The sequence below is a fragment of the Haemaphysalis longicornis genome, unplaced genomic scaffold, assembly GCF_048455015.1.
Source record: "Haemaphysalis longicornis isolate Haplotype H1 unplaced genomic scaffold, Haemaphysalis longicornis Haplotype H1 scaffold_8, whole genome shotgun sequence".
In the NCBI taxonomy this organism is placed as follows: Eukaryota; Metazoa; Arthropoda; class Arachnida; order Ixodida; family Ixodidae; genus Haemaphysalis; species Haemaphysalis longicornis.
The window spans coordinates 44,186,967-44,203,952 of record NW_027526445.1 but is presented as its reverse complement, the minus strand read 5'-3'; the positions used below and the strand labels follow the sequence as shown (position 1 = coordinate 44,203,952).

At 48.8% G+C, this 16,986-nt stretch overlaps 1 protein-coding gene across 1 annotated transcript in view; it reads left to right on the top strand.

Moving 5' to 3' along the window:
- Positions 1 to 16,986, top strand: part of LOC144149585 (FERM domain-containing protein 8-like) — a 107,506-nt gene that overhangs the window by 63,649 nt on the left and 26,871 nt on the right. Inside the window, exons 2-3 of the mRNA XM_077681223.1 lie at positions 2,388 to 2,616; positions 13,617 to 14,084. Of these exons, the coding sequence (XP_077537349.1) occupies positions 2,388 to 2,616; positions 13,617 to 14,084 (697 nt within the window). The remainder of the gene's footprint in view (positions 1 to 2,387; positions 2,617 to 13,616; positions 14,085 to 16,986) is intronic.

The window sequence follows — 16,986 nt, the reverse complement described above, 5'->3', positions numbered from 1 at the left end:
TCGTGTGACGTCGAGAGGAGCCGAGCTCGCAATTGGCTGCGCTACTGCACGGCTTCCCTGCCTTCAGACAGTCAGTCGGCCCAGCGTTTCGTCCGCCGGCCGCCGACGGGTCGTCGCAATTCGTTCGCTCAGTTGAAACGGAGCCAGGACACGTTTGTGAATGGAAGAATGTGCCTTTCTTTACTTGGTTAGTTTGTACACTGTATCTAGCTCCAAGTCAAGGTCGCTTCACACAAGCGCTGGACAAGCCTACATGCGACGCTTCCCTGACTGGTACGCCAGTAGGAAAATATAAGGCCTCTTGAAGGGGGAGAAGAGTGAGCGTAATCAATATAGGTACTAAGGAAATAAAATCAACTGATATTTTTACCGTACAGCGTAAAACTAGGGTGCGGGAAGCACTTTTTTGCGCTGGGCGAACAAGCACAGCGGTCAGGAGCATGACTACGCATTTGCGAACGCTTTTCCGTCTACGAAATGCAATTGCTAGACGTGAGCTATTGTGGAAACTCGGGCGACGCTTACTGCACGAGCGCAATACAACAAATAGTCACCTAAGCTGCTTGAAATGCCAAAACTAAATAAAAGTGTAAACTGGTTGTACAATATATACCCTATATTACCAAGGCTAGCGGAGCCCGCTCCGTGGTCGAGTTGTTTGGGGCGCTAGATATGCCACCGCAAGTATTTTGCAAGCGAGGAGTTCGAACCCCCGCGGGTACGTGCTTTTTTTTTTTTCTGTAAGTTAACTTTTTCGTTTTCCGCCGATGTTTTCTATATTGAGTTCACCTTTCTTATCTTTATGCATTTTTACAGCTGACAACATGGCAGAAGCGCGGTACGATGATTACTGAGTTATTGAGAATGCCCATCCAACAACGCCAACGGTTGTGTTTTACAGAACCGAAACCGAAACCGAAACCGAAACTTGTTTGGTTGCTCACCTTGGGCATCGTCCAATCACGGGGCCCGCTCCTCCTAACGTCACAGCTTTAGTTGGTGCGGCCGCCGCAAACCGCGCATGGTAGTTTTTCTTCTTTCGCGCTTTGTAAAATAATTACCTATTTGTCAATCGTAAAAACGATGAAAAGTGTGCTAATTTGAGCCAGTCTACACAGTGCAAGCGAAAACGGGAGCTTGACAAATTCACTTCAGTGTCCCTTTAAGTATTCGAAACACTCGCGTGTGTGCTTATGAAGGGGGAGGGGGGATCCCTTCCACAGTACCAGCATTGTCAAAGCTATCTAGTTGGCCTTTTTACATGTCATACGATAAAATGCGCAGAAAATACAGGACGGGCAGACAGGAGACACCACATGGCGCAGACTATATACCTGCCCTCCACAGACATCTATACCTCTCGCTCCAAAAGTGATCGCTGAAATTTTGTGGACTGATGGTGTAGCTCTCTTTCAAGTGCCTATTTTTAATCTTCCTGATAGTTAACGTCTTCTTTCTGTTAGTCCCATCTTTGCCCATTTCATCCTATCATACATGGAATGACTATGAGGTGGTGTTGTCGCCGTGAGAGCAGTGCACAGTGGGGGAAGCGGCCAATGGATCCATGGTCGTCGCCATCTACGTGTAGCCCAACGTGAAAGTCTTAAATAATTTGAGAACACTTTGGTTGCCGTGAAATCCGGATAACCTGACAGTTATGTCTCTGTCGCTTTCTTTTAGTACTTCTGTTAGCAGAGGAGCTTGATTATCAACGCCCTGCTGCGACAAAGACTGGGGTAGGCTTTTTTTAGCGAGCTCTCCTGTTTCCATGCGCCGCGGCCCCATGGTGTCGACGCGGCCAAAGCTACATACGTTTCTTTTAATGTGCATGAAGCCATGTAAATGCCATTGCAAAGCGGAACGTATACGCCTCTTTACGTGGTTTCGCCTATCACAGTTCAGTTAACTACATGTGCGATATTTTATTTTTTTTCGAAACTTTAAGGCGTTACAGGGAAGAGGAAAGCAAAACTCGACTAGCCGTAACGTCCACCCACATGGCATGCGTACAAGGGCGCTGTAACACACGCCCTACCAGCTACCGTTAGCGTAAGGAGCCTACGCGCACTTCATATTTAACCCAGTAACTTCAAGCAGTTGTAACCAACCCATTCCAAAGCATGCTTCGCGGGCGGATGAATTCTTTCGGTAGTTTTTTTTTTTTACCCAACCGGTGTGCAAAATGGCAGCGTCCCTTTGTGCTAAGCCTAGCCCTCCGTTGCATGCATGCACCGTTGCATGCGCCGTTGCTAAAGGTGAACGAAACAAGGTTGTTTAGGTTGTTCTGCGATTAGTTCACCATGTGCACACTTTATTGGGTTCATTTCTAACGCTCTCTCCACCCCCCCCCCCTCTCCCCCACACCATGGAATGGCGCGCGTGCGCAGAAGCGGGCCCGGCTGGTCTCGATGCGCGACCTGGTCCCGGAGGAGGACAGCGTGGTCGGCAGCAGCAGCAGCGGCAGCGAGGACGAGGAAGAGAGCGAGCGCGCCAGCATGATGAAGCACCAGCACCCGGCGGCCCCGCACGAGGGCAGCGACAACTACATGACGCACAACTGCGTCACCATCATCCCCGTCGAGTACCCGCGCTCCGACAACAGCTCGCCCCTATCAGGTATGCATGTATATACGCATATATCTACACCTCCGCCCGCTCTTCTTCTTTGATAAACTCGTTGGGGGCTCTTCTGTTTACAGTCCCTGACCCACCGTGGCCTGTTCACTCCGGTATTCGTTTTAAAGCGAAGCTTAATACGGCGTGGCGTAAGGGAAATCCGGTGGCCCCGTGTACGCATGGAACTCCTCTTGTCCAGCCCTTGCGCATGCGAGAAAAAAAAATCCAGGTTGGTAGGGGGCTGGTATACTCGGTGACAACTTAAGAACGGCACCGGAAGTTGCCGCTGTGCCTTATCACCGTAGCCGGATGTTTCTCCGCGCGGTGCAAGTGGGGCGTTACTGGGAATATTTTAAACATGGCGTGAGCCGTTCCCGTGATTTTTTGGGCTTCATATGCTTATAAACGACTCCAGTGACGACAAACAAACTGCGTGGGACAAGGCAGACGATATCACGCATTCATAGCAAACCCCTTTCAAAACGCGCGCGCACTGCCGTCCCCGGTCCGGCGCTTTGGTGGAGTGATACACTACATGAGGTGGTGCCGTTCTTGAGTTGTAACCGAGTATAGTACGGAGCAGATAGATTGGCTGTGTTTATTGCAGCAGAGTGGCGGCGCAGAGTACTACTGACGACGCACGCAGACGACAGACGGTGCGGCAAGATCAGCGTCAAGTTGCGACGGCCACTCAATCTCCTAGGGCTCACAAACACTGGCCGCACATTACAGGAGGTTAAGGGGTACTCACCTGCTAGCCTTCGTAAGGGAAGTTCTTCGGATCCATGAAATTGCTCCAAACGGCCGAGTTTGGTTATTTTGGAAATATGTTACTTCTTTACTGGAATAAATAAACAAAACTCTCGCATGCTAGAACTTAGTGCCGTCTAGTGAAAGCTGGATAAGCCAAAATGCGTTTTTGGTTTAATTTTTATTTCAGTAAAGAATTGGTATATTCCTAAACGAAGCGAACTACGCCGCTGGGAACGTTTTCATGTATCTGTAAAAAAAGTTTATATCTGCACACGGTGGTTTTTAAGCCCGTGGGTGATGAATTAGAAAGTCCCATAGGAACGTGATCGGGTGTGTCCCCCTTAACCATCCGTGCAGAGTGCATGGGCGCATTTGTTTCGTGTATATTCGAACGGCGAGGCAAAGCCCCTGATTCTCCTCGAACTGTCCGTGAAGAGTACGACATCGATAATCGAACAGCCGTTGTCCCGGTTCCTTATTGCTGATAGATGATGATTATTATTATGATGATGATGGCGATAATGGTGATGATGATGATGATAATAATAATAATAATAATAGTAATAATAATAATAATAATAATAATAATAATAATAATAATAATAATAAAGCTTTATTCCTGTTCTATAAATACAGATACAGAAAAAAGAACCGCGGGAAAAAGCTGTCATAGACAGCTTGACGAGGCCGCAGCCCCCTTTTTGATCAACAGAAGCATCGCGACAAAAAAAAAAAAACGGTTAAAAGGCAACCGGAAAAAGTAACAATAAAATTTCTCCCACCTCCCCTCGCGGGAACCCCTGTGTAGATGCGACGCATAGGGGGTTCCGTTGTTGTTTCCGTTAGGTTGATTCTCCCATCGCGTGAAACGTGCCGTGAACCCCCTGCCGCGCGGCTATGACGCAACACAATCCACTTTAATCATATCCAATCCAAATACAAGCCAAGCCTAGCCAATCTAATCGAATCCAATCCAATGCCTCTCGCGAGAGAGTGTTCGCTGTCGGAGAGGAGAGGGGGTGAGCGGCGAGGAGAATGGGGGAGGGGTGTGGACGGACAACAACAACGCCGTATGGAGGGGCAAGGCGAGTGAATGAGATGCAGCCGCATCTAAAAAGCTAACAATAAGACACTTCTTTTTGTTGCACGTAGTACCCGTTATCTCCAACGGTGGTAAACAGAACAGTTGACAGAAGAGAATTTATTATGAAACCACATATCAGCACGCAGCGACTAGTGGTAACAGCGCTGCCCGAAAAACACACACAAAAAACAATCAGTTTCCAAGTACTCCGGGCAGCCTACACTTTGCACAACAATTCTCTGTGGTGATGAAACAATTAAGCTACTCTGAAATCAATTCACACAAAGTTCACATGTGTTCAACAAGAAAGAAAATAAGAATCATACAAGGTTATCACATTTCGGTACGCATGCCGCGTAATTGACGCTTAGGACGTTTATAGATATCAAAAGCGGTGCACTCAAATACATTTAAAAGAGAAGGCAGGGTATACTGTATGCGCTCATTCCCAGTGTTCAAACGGGCTCTAGGAACCGCACAAGGTTCTTAATTCCCGAAAGCGTAATTCATTTCTTTCTGTCGCAACCGGGCCAATTTACGCATGTGGTATATGTTTCTTTTGGTTTCTATTTTGAATCGGCTACTCAAACGATAACTGTAAAAGTTGAAGATTTTGATAACACCGCTTTTAAAAAAGAGGTGTTTGGTTGGCTCCCTGTAAACCTTTGGTATGAACGCGACGAATAAATTTTTATTGAAGTAAATGAACTGTATGTAAAGAGGATTACTTTGCGGTGCCCCAAACAAGTTGACAATAATTGAAATAAGAATAAAAAAGGGAATTGTATTGAAGCAACGTCGCAGATTTGGGGAGAATGTACCTTAAACGACGAATAACAGCAGTGATTCGAGATTTTGCGGTCTCTCCTCGCCTTGCGAGTCTACGTGGACAGCGTAGTGCCGGATGCTGCGCGGCGAGTCCTTGACTGATAAGCTCCTCCGATTACGGCGCTTCGAGTCTCAAGTGATACAATGACCGCACCCAGAACTTGACTTGACCTTGCGCAGGCGTGCGTGATATTCCGGCTTTACGGGGTAATTTCGCTGCTTAACCGCGCGGATACCGGAATCCCGAAGGACATCGCGTCGGCGCCTGTGGCTTATCCGTTCAATCCGCAATCCTGCGGGAACAACGCAAGACTCGCCTGCCGTTGTGCGACCCCGGAAGCGGTGTCCATATGCGCTTGCGTTTCGGTGAGAGAACGACCGCGCAGGCGTTGTATATATGGTCGCGCGCTTTGGCGCTGGCTGCGCCCTTCTGCCGTGGCCTCGCCGCGGTTGTCGGTAGGCGGGAATTTCAATCAGAAGTGACGAGATGCCATGAAGACATAATACACGTTTTTTTTTTTTCGATAAAAGAAACTCTTTTTCCTGGTAACAGTGACGCCAATTTTATCGCAAACACCGAAGCAAAATCAAACAGACGAAGCAGTGGTGACCCCCCGCCACTCTTTTCTTTTCTATGACGTCACAGGATCTTGTTCGTGCTATTTGCAACCGCCGACCTCAGCCACGCGGGAAATAAGCATGACTTGAAGGGGGGGGGGGGGGGGGGGGTGATCGTAGTGGGGCCTCTAAGCGGCAGAAGCGCAAAGGCTCACGGGTACGCATCGTCTGCTCGGCGCCACTTCCGGTTCCAGAGATCTCCTGGCCTCCCGTCCGCCGGCGGCTTTCACGTGCGTGTGTAGCTGTTATTAAGCTGTTTCCACTGAAAAAAAAAGAAAAAAAAAACGTCTTGCATCGTGTCTTTAGCGAATAACGATTGGGGGATGGTACCAGGGAGGAGGAGGAGGAATAAACTTTTATTGAGCAGCAAGGTGCTGGTGTCAGGGGCACCCGCCCGGTGAGAGGAGTCCTCAGTCCAGGACCCCTTGGAGTCTACCGGCCTTCTTCGCTCTCTCGACCAACGTTTGCTGGTCGGAGAGGTCAGAACTGGTCAGCATCTCCACCCACTGCTGAAAGGAGGGATTGGGGTTTGGTTTGAACTGTGGCGTGTGGGAGCACTCCCAAACGATGTGGTATAGGGTGCCTGTCTGCGGGCAGTATTTGCAGCTGGCAGTGTATTGTGTCGGGTAGATGGCGTGAAGTATGCTGTTGTGAGGATAAGTGTTTGTTTGGAGTCTCCGTAGCGTGGTGGCGTCTTCTTTGGCTAGTCGGTGGTCCGGCGCTGGATATTTGCGACGAGCCTGTCTGTAGTGTGATAATATTTCTGCGTATGTGTGAAGAGGCATAGACTTGGGATATGAATCTCTCTGTTCGTGTGGTTCCCTCTCGGAGACGGCCCGGTGTGAATGTTCTCGGGCTGCGGCGTGAGCCGCTTCGTTTCCTTCGAGGGCGGTGTGTCCGGGCGACCATACGATTTCTATGCTTGGCAATTGGGGGTGTCGTTGCAGTATGTGCAGAGCGGGTTTTGAAATTCTTCCATTTAAGTAGTTGCGGCACGCCGTCTGTGAGTCGGTGATGATGGTGATGTACTCTTTTCCAGTGGTGGCTGCGAGGGCAATTGCGGCTTCTTCTGCTATCTCCGTTGACTTTGTTGGGACGGTCGCTGCCGATAGCTCTTTTCCTGCTGCGTCGATTACGCTGATTGCGTGAGCCGGCTGGTCGTGGTAGGGCGATGCGTCTGTGTACATTGAAACCGTTTGCGGATGTATCCGATTCGAGCCTGCCGTCTTGCTTTGTTGTATTCGGGGTGCATATTACGGGGGATCGGTGCTATCCGTATGTTCTGTCGGATGATAGGTGGGATGCGCGTTTTCGGGTCCTGCTGAGAAGGAACGGGGTAGCCAAGTTGAGATAAAGTGAAGCGGCCGGCAGTGGTGAGGCGTAGTCGGCGGAATTGGGAAGTCTGATGTGCCTCACATATTTCTTCCCAGGTGTTGGATATTCCTAGTTGCAGGAGCTTCTTCGTCGAGGTTTTCGGGGGGAGACCGAGTGCTGTTTTGAATGCTTGTCGTATCATAACATTAAGCTTGGCAATTTCGGCGGGTTTCAGACTTAGATAGGGTGTTCCGTAAGCAATTCGACTGATGAGAATAGCCTGTATTATGCGGATAGTATCCTTTTCTTTCAGCCCTGAGCGTCCTTGGGAAATCCTGTGTATAAGGTGCATTATTTGGGTAACAGTGCGTTGAAGTGGTAAGATGGTTTGCGATCCTGATCCGTCTCTAGGAATCGTCAGGGCTTCTCGAAAAAGTAAGCACGTTGTGGCGAATGAACAACACGTACACACGACGCACGTGAAAGCCGCCGGCAGACGGGAGGCCAGGAGATCTCTGGAGCCGGAAGTGGCGCCGAGCAGACGATGCATACCCGTGAGCGTTTGCGCTTCTACCGCTTACCTATTATATCGTATCACTTGAGTGCTAACACGCAGTTAACGCACTGGTGGCTATATGTTTTAGTAACGGCCCCTAATGCGTCACTCCTGTCTATATTACGGCGATGTAGCGAGAAATTTGAACGTTTTTAAATTTTTGTTGCGTTTTTTTTCGGTTAGAAGAGTGGCTTTTGTTGCGGTAATGGGGCTGAGTGAGGCATTAAAGGTTGGTTGATTCACGCTGGACAAACTTGGGTTTCGTCTTCATGGCCCCTTTCAGTTCTGAACAAGAATGCGGGGAGACGGCGCCCCTGTATGGCGCAGCTTCGTTGCCCACGTCCACAATATTATTCAATGGTTCCTGTTTCAGAATTCTCTGGCGCAAAAAAAAAAAAGTGGTCTGAAATTGGGTTCACTGAGCTAATCGTGACTGTTTTGTTTATTTATTTTTAATAATTTATCTAGTTATTTGTTAAAACAAAACTTTCTACCTCTATTAGCCAACGGTTCTTTCGTGGCCTGCGGGGCAAGAAACTCCCAACGCAGCTGGGGAGGCGGAGGGCGCTTTTCACTCACAAAGCACAGTGTAGAGGGCGCGGCGATAGGGCGACCCTTCCGTCGGCTTTGTCGTCTGCTTTAGCGACAGTTGTTTGGGGCCTGTTTTGGGGCAGCTTCGCGTCCATTGCGCGCTTACTTCGCGCGGCTTGATTAACTTGTTCGACAGGACTTCCTGGGCACCCCGGACCCGGCGGAATTAAGTGGTCGTACGGCAGATACGTCAAGGATTGGTTTGCACGCCGGGAAAACAATGTACAGGCCACTTACAGACATATGGCCGCTATAGAAACGTCACGTTTGGCGCACTGCTTGTCACGAATGGGACTACGTTTTCTAAATGGCTGAATACCAATTCGGTTGTGTTTTAACAGGTTAATACAAAAGACGAATGGAGCAACTGGTTCTGATAAATAGCGACTATAAAAGTTCCTTCAGCTTTCTCGCAATTCTCGAAATTACGAAACTATTTAGTTTAAATCTGTATAAATGGGAATCACAAAGCTCATATGCCGGATTGTTTCGGTGTCTGGACATGTGGCGCGGTGGTGTAGCGCCGAGCTTAGCACAGCAGGATGGCTAGTGACGTCGCATGTAGAATTGTTGTGGGAGGGTCGCTCACAGCTTTGCTTTCCAACCACCTTCACAGCGTGGATTGGAGCCATTTTTTTTATTTATACCTGAAAGGCCGTTTTGGTGGAATTGGCATTGCATGGGACTTGTGCAGACAAAATTTCAGGCGAAATACTGGCTGCATACGCGAACAATGAGGGTACAATGAGGGTTACAGCGTCACCACTATCAACCTGTTTGCGTCCAAAGCAGGACGGAGGGCCTCTTTTAAGGACCTGTAGCCACGTCTATCGGGAGGTGCTAGCTGAGTCCACTCTTTACCAAAATTTTCGCACGGTTACATAGCAGGTATTTATTTAACCTCGCGCCCGGTGTCGTGCCATATCGAAGATGGCCATTTCTTTTTATCCCGGCTGCCGGCTCTGCGGTAGGCGAAAATTATTTTCATCGGTTCGTTGTTGAAACTTTTTTATTAAGCTTTTCGTAGTTGATTCATTTGTTTCTCGTCATTCATCTTAGATTAGATAAAACTTTATTTCCGACAAGCGGGGGGCTCGGAAAAAAGTGAAATTAATTCACTTGACAAAGTCCGAGCCCCGGTTACCGACAGCAACGGGCATCACAAAAGTACATCTTTCCATAGAATCTTTTTTGTGGCATCATTATACAAAGTTTTTCAGAAATTATTCTGCTGTAACGAAAAAAAAATTAATACAACGCTGTTTGCGTGCTCAGTGGCAATCTCAAAGACCGCAAGGTGTTTTAACAAGGATGGCAAAGTGTGTCGAATCATTTGGTTTTCTAAGATAGTACGCGAAACCTGGTTGCGGCTCAGGAATTTAAACAGGAGAACGGGGTCTGGTTGCGAGTCGTTAGGTGTAGAGGTCCTGAAATGTTCTCGGCGTTGGCAATATGACTGTAACCAGGATGCCAGGGTGAGGAATGCTTGTTCAAAAGTGTAGCGCCGACAGTGGGTGCTACAAAGGACCTTGCTGTCGCCGCTTGATTTCGAAATAAGCGAGTGAGGGCTGTTGGCGTTCTTTCTTAGTGTTAAAGAAAATAGACGGTGCAATCCGACCTTCGTGCGCAGTTTGGACGCGAACGCGGAGTAGCGGTTTGCGGGGGAAAATTTTTTTAAAAGCGCTCATTAAATTTATTGCTGCAATATGAGTTTCACGTAGGCTATAACGATTAAATGAAAGCGCGTGTTTGCGGGTCTTGTAGTCTTGGAAACGTTGCTTGTATATCGTTCTAACGTACACTACCGAGCAAGTGGACGCGAGACAGCCGAATTTATCGGGCGTCGACGACGTCGCGTCTCGGAGGGCACGTTTTCGGAGTAACGCGCTGCACGTCGCACGGAGTAGCCGCTTACTTTAAGTACACCCTGTTTACAACGAAATCGCTTTATTCGAAGTGTTTCACGGCCCCCTCTGCAGATTATCCTCGCTTTTATCGAATTATTGCTTATAACGAAGCAAGTTTTCTGTGCCAAGCACGCAAATTTATCGTACGTGCATGTTCACCGCAGATCTCACCCGCGCGGACGTGCCAAGTGGACACTAGAATGTTTTAGCATTCCGTGTGTGTTCCGTACGTTCCGTATGTGTACCGTGCGTATCAGAACCCGACTGCACCTGCTGCGGGGCCCTCCGGAACGAATGCGCAGGCGCCCAGTCGGGTCCGGGCACATACGGTACGCACGGAAAGTACGGAACACGCGGAATGCTGAGCTTCCGTCGGACGCTCGTGCGTAGACGATTCCGTCGAACGCGGCTGTCTGTGCGGGCAAAAAAATGCTTAAATGGGCGAAAAGCATCAACGGGTGCGTTCTCTGCGGCAATTAAGAACGTCGCCGCGTACGCATCGACGCCGCCTGCCGTAGTACGGTTGCTGCACCGTCGTCGCGTGTACAGTGGTCGTTCGTGATCGTCCCGACTCACGAAGCCCACTACTACTACGGGTTGCGTGTACGTGCGACCCACTTGAGGGTGGCGCGATGGGCGCACACTGCGTGGGGACCGTTAAGCTGGTGGCAGCGAGCGGCACGGTTGTATACGAGCGCGCGCGTCGATTTCGGTGGGCGCGCTAATGGCGCACACGAACGCGGTCGCCGCCCGCGGTACCGGACCTTGTTCGTTAGCGATAGGCCATCATGAATTGCTCGGGCAGCCGTGAGGTGAAGCGAGTGAGGACAGGCCGTCTGTTTTCCCGCCAGGCGTACACGTTAAAGAAGAAGAAGAAAAAAAAAAAGAACGCAGGTCTGGAACCTCCTTGGTCTGGCCATGCATTTTCAACAACCGGTTAGAACTCAAAGCCGCACGCACTGATCCAGCGGCCGTACTATGACATGCTTCCCGTTTAAGCGAAACTTTGATTGCTTCGAAAAAGGAAATTTAGAGCTTTTGTACTACGGTGAATGCCGTAGAAGGTGCATTTGTGCAGACGGTATATTTCCTAATATGTACAATTTCACTGTGAATTAACTGCGTAATTAGGAAAAGTGGATGGATGGAACTCGGCGTAATGTGAGAGTCGCGTGTTAGCTGCTAATTCTCGTATAACTTGCTCGGGGATGTAGTTTCGATTAAACAAGTAAAAGCTCTACGCCTGCTTTCTGTAACCGTATACTCCCTGCGTATACTGCATGTGCATAGACGGGCTTGCATTCACGGCAGTCGGGAGTTCTGCAACGTTTACAACTTCACTGCGAGCTAACTGTCTGCCACAAGTAACGGAAATTCGGCGTAACGGTATAGTCGTCCGAGCGGTCAATTGGAGTATAACCTTTTTTCGGGGATGCCTAAATTGGATAGCGAGCTCTGAAGCATACTGGCTCCGAAGGCAAAAATTCTTATTCTGCGCGGCTCTGTCGGCGGACGCAGGTGCAGTCGGAACCTAGCCATATATACAGCTTCGCTGAAAAAAGGGACCAGTCGTAATGTGTGAAGTTTTAGAGCGCTTAATGCGGTGTAAATTAATTCAGCTGTTAACTGGACGCTATACGAACACGACGAAGCAGCATCGCGGGCGAACGTGAGACTTTTGACGGCGGACTAGCGCGCTGGATGTAATGCGCGTCCTTGGCCTTATCTAGCCTTATCTCCGTACGCGTTCGGCCGCCGCCGCCGCTCCCACTATATACCAAGTTCCACGTAGGGCGTGGCTGGCTGCGTCAAAAGGCGCGCCTTGGAAATTCCTTTCCCGCGCTGTGGAAGCTAGGTGACAAATTCGGCGCGTTCCTTGGCCGATTTCGGCGTGCTGTTATTTTGAAGCAGCCGCGGTGTCCATTCGGGCCCGTATCTCCGTCTCGTTTCACTCGGCTATCAGTAGGAGTGTCCTTTCGCGGGAGGCGTCGGTGTTGCTGCGAGAGTTGGATAATTGGCCCCGGCGAAAGTGGAGAGTAGGACTAGGGGCGCCACAGGGGGAATTATAGAATAAAATGTGCGAAGAGGACACGAAGGACAGAAGGAAGACATCACACAGCGCACTGGTGTCTTCGTCCTCTCAGATTGCTTTGAGGAGACATTAATTGTGGGCATGGTGGGAGGGAGGACACCCGTTGGGCACTTCCAAGCTAGGGAAGTGGTGGCAGTGTTGAGCTTCAAGGGTAGCAGTAACTGGCATGCTGCCCTGTGAAGCCATTTGGAAGTAACTTTATGGGAAAGGCGCTAAGCCTGATAAAACTTGCGGGGGGGGGGGGGGGGTAGTTGGTTCATAGTATTCGAAATAAAAGTTGGAGCAGAACAGACAAAACATGGAGGAGAGGAGGAAGCTGAGCTTTTGCACTTGCACCTCTTTAAATGGTTCCTGGTGTTGGACCTCAGCAAGTTCAACGACTATAGAGTGGCTATAGAACGACTGAACAACCATAGAATGGCGACAATGTGTGAAGTATTCGGCAAATACACTGAAACTCTGCACTGGAAAACAGCTTTTCCGTGTCGTATAATTTACGTACCTGCATGGCTTCGAAAGGAAGTTCAGGGTTGCCAGACTCCTGGAAAACAACTCGTTTTTCTGCAGTGGGGGCTTGTGGCCTTGAACTGTAGAAGCCGCCCATTTTTTGTGCTTATTTTTGCTTAAAAAATGTTTTTCCTGACTACCAACCTTCGGCACTTTCGCCTCGCTGTCTTGCAGTCGGGAAAATCACATTCATCTAAAGTCTCTATGACTGACACTTCTGGTAGTCTAAGCATTTTCACTCCAATTCTGGACGTTGAATTCATTTCATTGAGCGTGGTTGTGCGTTCCAAATAGTGCTTTGACAATTCACGCACATATTGTTTTTTTTTTTCTGCAAACGAAAGAGGGATATTTAATGGGTAAAGATCGGGAACATGAACAACAGGTACCACGTAATTTCTTGCTTCCCCTCTGGGGAATTGGGTTTACTGCCGGGAAAATTTGGTTTCGTTTTGCCACGATGCATGCCTCCGTGAGACCTGGTATGGAGTGTCATTGTGAGTATAAAACAATAACGGCTAGCGGAGCCAGATTTCGGAAGGTTCATTAGGGGATCATTACATTGTTCTGTTGCTTTGTACTACAGCACACCTTTCAGCCCAATTGTAGCTCCAGTGCATAAAAGCGAATTCGGAAGGAAACCTCTTATTTCATCGTCACTGCAAATAACGTAAAACTGACGCGAAGCGCAAGAAGTCCCGTGTTGAGCGGGGGCCGTGATTGCGTCCGCGTGCGCGCGCACCCACACAGCTTGCACCCTCCGAGGGGGACCGGCAGCGGGCAGTGGTGACAAGCGCAACTACGCCACCCTGGACCACCGCCACCATCACCACAACCACCACCACCACCAGAGCGCGCCGTACGCGGTGTCCGTGCCGGCGCTCACCGCCCCCACTACCGTGCGCCGCCAGCTGCCCACCCCCACGCACCACCACCACCCCCACAACAACCAGTACCACCACCACCCGCCCGGCACCGGGGGTGGACACCACATGCCCTCCCAGCAGCAGCAGCATGGTGGGGGACACCGGCAGTGCTACCAGCTCCCAACACCACTGGTGACGCGCGGAGATGACGGGCCTGGCTGGCGAATTCTCCCGCCCCCACCGGCTCCGGCTTCGACTCCGGCTTCCTTGGCTCCTCCGGTCCTGACTCCGGCGGGTCCGGCGCCGCACCAGCGGCCACTGACGCCGCCCCCGGCGCCGGCACCGCCGCCAAGTAAACCTCTTCTCAGCCACATTACGGAACAAACCTGCTTTTGATTATGGCAGTGCTCAAGCTTAGCTTACTTATCTCAGGAATTTTGGGGGTAGGGGAAAAAAGTTAACGTGTATGGGAGAGTCTAGAGACCTTCCCAAGGTTCGCAAATGGAGTGGAATAAACCGAAGCATTTAAAGCAGCCACTATTTCACCGAATTTCGCTAGTGCCGCTATTGGTAGAAACCCCTGTGGTTTTGCAGCCCATGCTGTTTTCGGGGCAGGTGGTACTTCTGGCGCTGTGGCTCTGTGACATCAAACTGTTGAGTACGCATATCAAGGGCAGGATCATGGGAAAACAGTCAGATTCCCCAGTTCTTAGAGTAGAAAATTCGCTTGCGCAGTCTTTTGGCCCTGGAACGCATTGATAAGTCGAGCACTGTGATTGACTTAGTGGGTGCCCGCAAGGTATTGACTTGTCCCTTCTGCTTTTTCATGGTTGGGAGTTTGAAAAACAGTTGCGACTTTAAGTCCTTCCAATATCAATGTGCAGAGCTGACTAGGAGACGTTTTCTATGCGTAGAAAGGCATTGGAAACACTCAGCTTCCATGTGGTATCGTTGTTGGTCTAGTTTTAGAGTGAGTAGGTAGTAGAGAAGAGGAGCACTTGCACATGGGCCAAAAGGCTGCTGTAAGCTAGGCTGGTTTTGGGAGTACTCTGCTTAGCTTGACTGTTATGGCTACTTCAATGAGCTAATGTTCAGAAGCTTGAGCAATATGCCTGCAGCCTGTGTAAAAGTCAAGTTGCATGAAAATTTAGTCTGCTGAGTTGTTGTTCATGGAATGTGCAAAATTAGTTGAAAATGTTTGAAACTACCATTTCAAATGTGATTGCTTTGGAATTGCGCATTGTCTGATTTTTGTCTGCAGTTTCGATGATTTTCTTTTTTGTTTATGCTGTGGCTAATGTCGCATGCCAGTGAAACAAAATGTGCATGTTTTTCCTGCGTAGTTACCAAGCCTCTTGTAACACAGTTGAACCTTGTTATAAGAGACATGGATGTAAGAGACAAATGGGTATAAGAGACACTATTCACCCACATGGTTGGCTGCCCTATCTTTCCCGTTAAATTGACCTCTTTTATAACAGACATCGGATGTAGAAGAATGTTGGTTATAAGGGACAAGTCATCCTGGAACTTTAATTAACAATCTCGCTTGTAACAGACATTTTAACTTCAGATGCAGTGCCACCAGTCACTATCTGCAGCTGCTTCCATTGTGAAAACACAGGCGGACGACAGACGCCTGAAGTCGCTATTCATTATAACTTCAGCAAACACACAGTAATTCAGTCAGCTATGAAATGACGATGAGAAGCCCTGCCAATGGAAATGCAACTTACAGAAGTGGTTGAAGCTTACTGCCATCCATTGGAGCGCGACCAACCGTGCAACCTCTCCCACTCACTTAGCTCCCAATCAAGAAGCATCGCAAATGTTGAGTCCTGCAAGCGTAATGAATAGCCTGAGCACACAGCGGAAGAAGCTGTGCGCTCTGGCTATTCATCAGGCTTGTGAACTCAATGTCTACGATTCATCTTCCACCAACAGTGAAAGGAAAGAAAGCTTGTAGAATCGGTTGTAAAAGACAGTGTAAATACAGTCATGGAGCAAGCAAAGATTCAGAACTGTTTCATAAATTCTGGGGGCCAAACATAAATTATAATGAATCTTTTGCAACATGCTGTAGTGTTCTGTTGAGCTTATTTTAGTCACATGGTGCCCACATTAAACTAGGGTCTGATTAGTAAGTGAGAACATGGTTCCCTGCTTATAAGAGACAGAAACTGCTCCCCGGTACGTGTCTCTTATAAAGGGGTTCAACTAGTAACCAAGCCTCTTCTAACAATACACTAAATGTGGCGTAAATCATTTTCTACAAAATAGTTGGGGCTATTTGCTGGTTGCTGACGGTTAATTGCTAATAAGGTTTTATGATGCCCCTTCAGGTAAAGATATGGACAAGAAAGCAGACGGCATATTTTTAGCTTTCACTTTACGTTATGGAGTTGACTGCATGGCTGCCATTCGATGTTTTGAATGGGCATGTTTGGCGACGATCAGATTTCCCTGGAAGCTATGGTGACAGGTTTTTTTTGCTGGAGGTTGCAGCCAGAGCAGGGACGGCCTGCCGCATAGACGAGACTGCCCAGTTAATGTTGTTCTTACAAGTCATTGTTACTGGGACTGCACTGTGTGTTGATATTCTCTTCAAATGTTGCAGAACATTTGAAGCTTGTCCACATAAGGTTGAGTGGTGTCATCCTTAGACGTGAATTACCCTCAATTTGGGGTTGGAAGGACACTTCTGCATTACTCAGTACACTTTTTGCCGGGAAGCGTTCTGCACTCGTACTGCACGTTTGGTTTGTATCATTGCACTGCCAATGTAACATGCTCGCCAAGGTCACTCCTGTTGTAGTTCATTTCACAAGTTGCATGCAGCAGTTTGGATGCCACGTACCTAGCTCTTAACTAATCCCCGTAAAAAGTGCATCTAACTCACCATGGAATTTTGTGGAAGCCAGCTGAAGAAATATGACAATAGGTGTTTGAGGCCTTGGACAGACACTTTTGCTGACTTACTTGGCACTCCTCGTTTGTCCGTGCTGCATGCAGTTACAATGGTTGGCGCAGTTGTTGTATGTATGCTGATTCGCCGTGAAAGCGGCCTGAAATTTGCATGGCCCTTTTTGACGTCCTTCACTGCCGCACGTGTTTTGATGTCATTTTGTAACTGCTGTTTGCATTTTGTAAGGAAAAGTTTGTGTTGTTTTTGTAATGAACCCTGCCTAACACTGAAATTTGTGTAAGTTTCCATCGCACTGAACCTTACAAAACGGCGTGTGATTTAGCGGAGT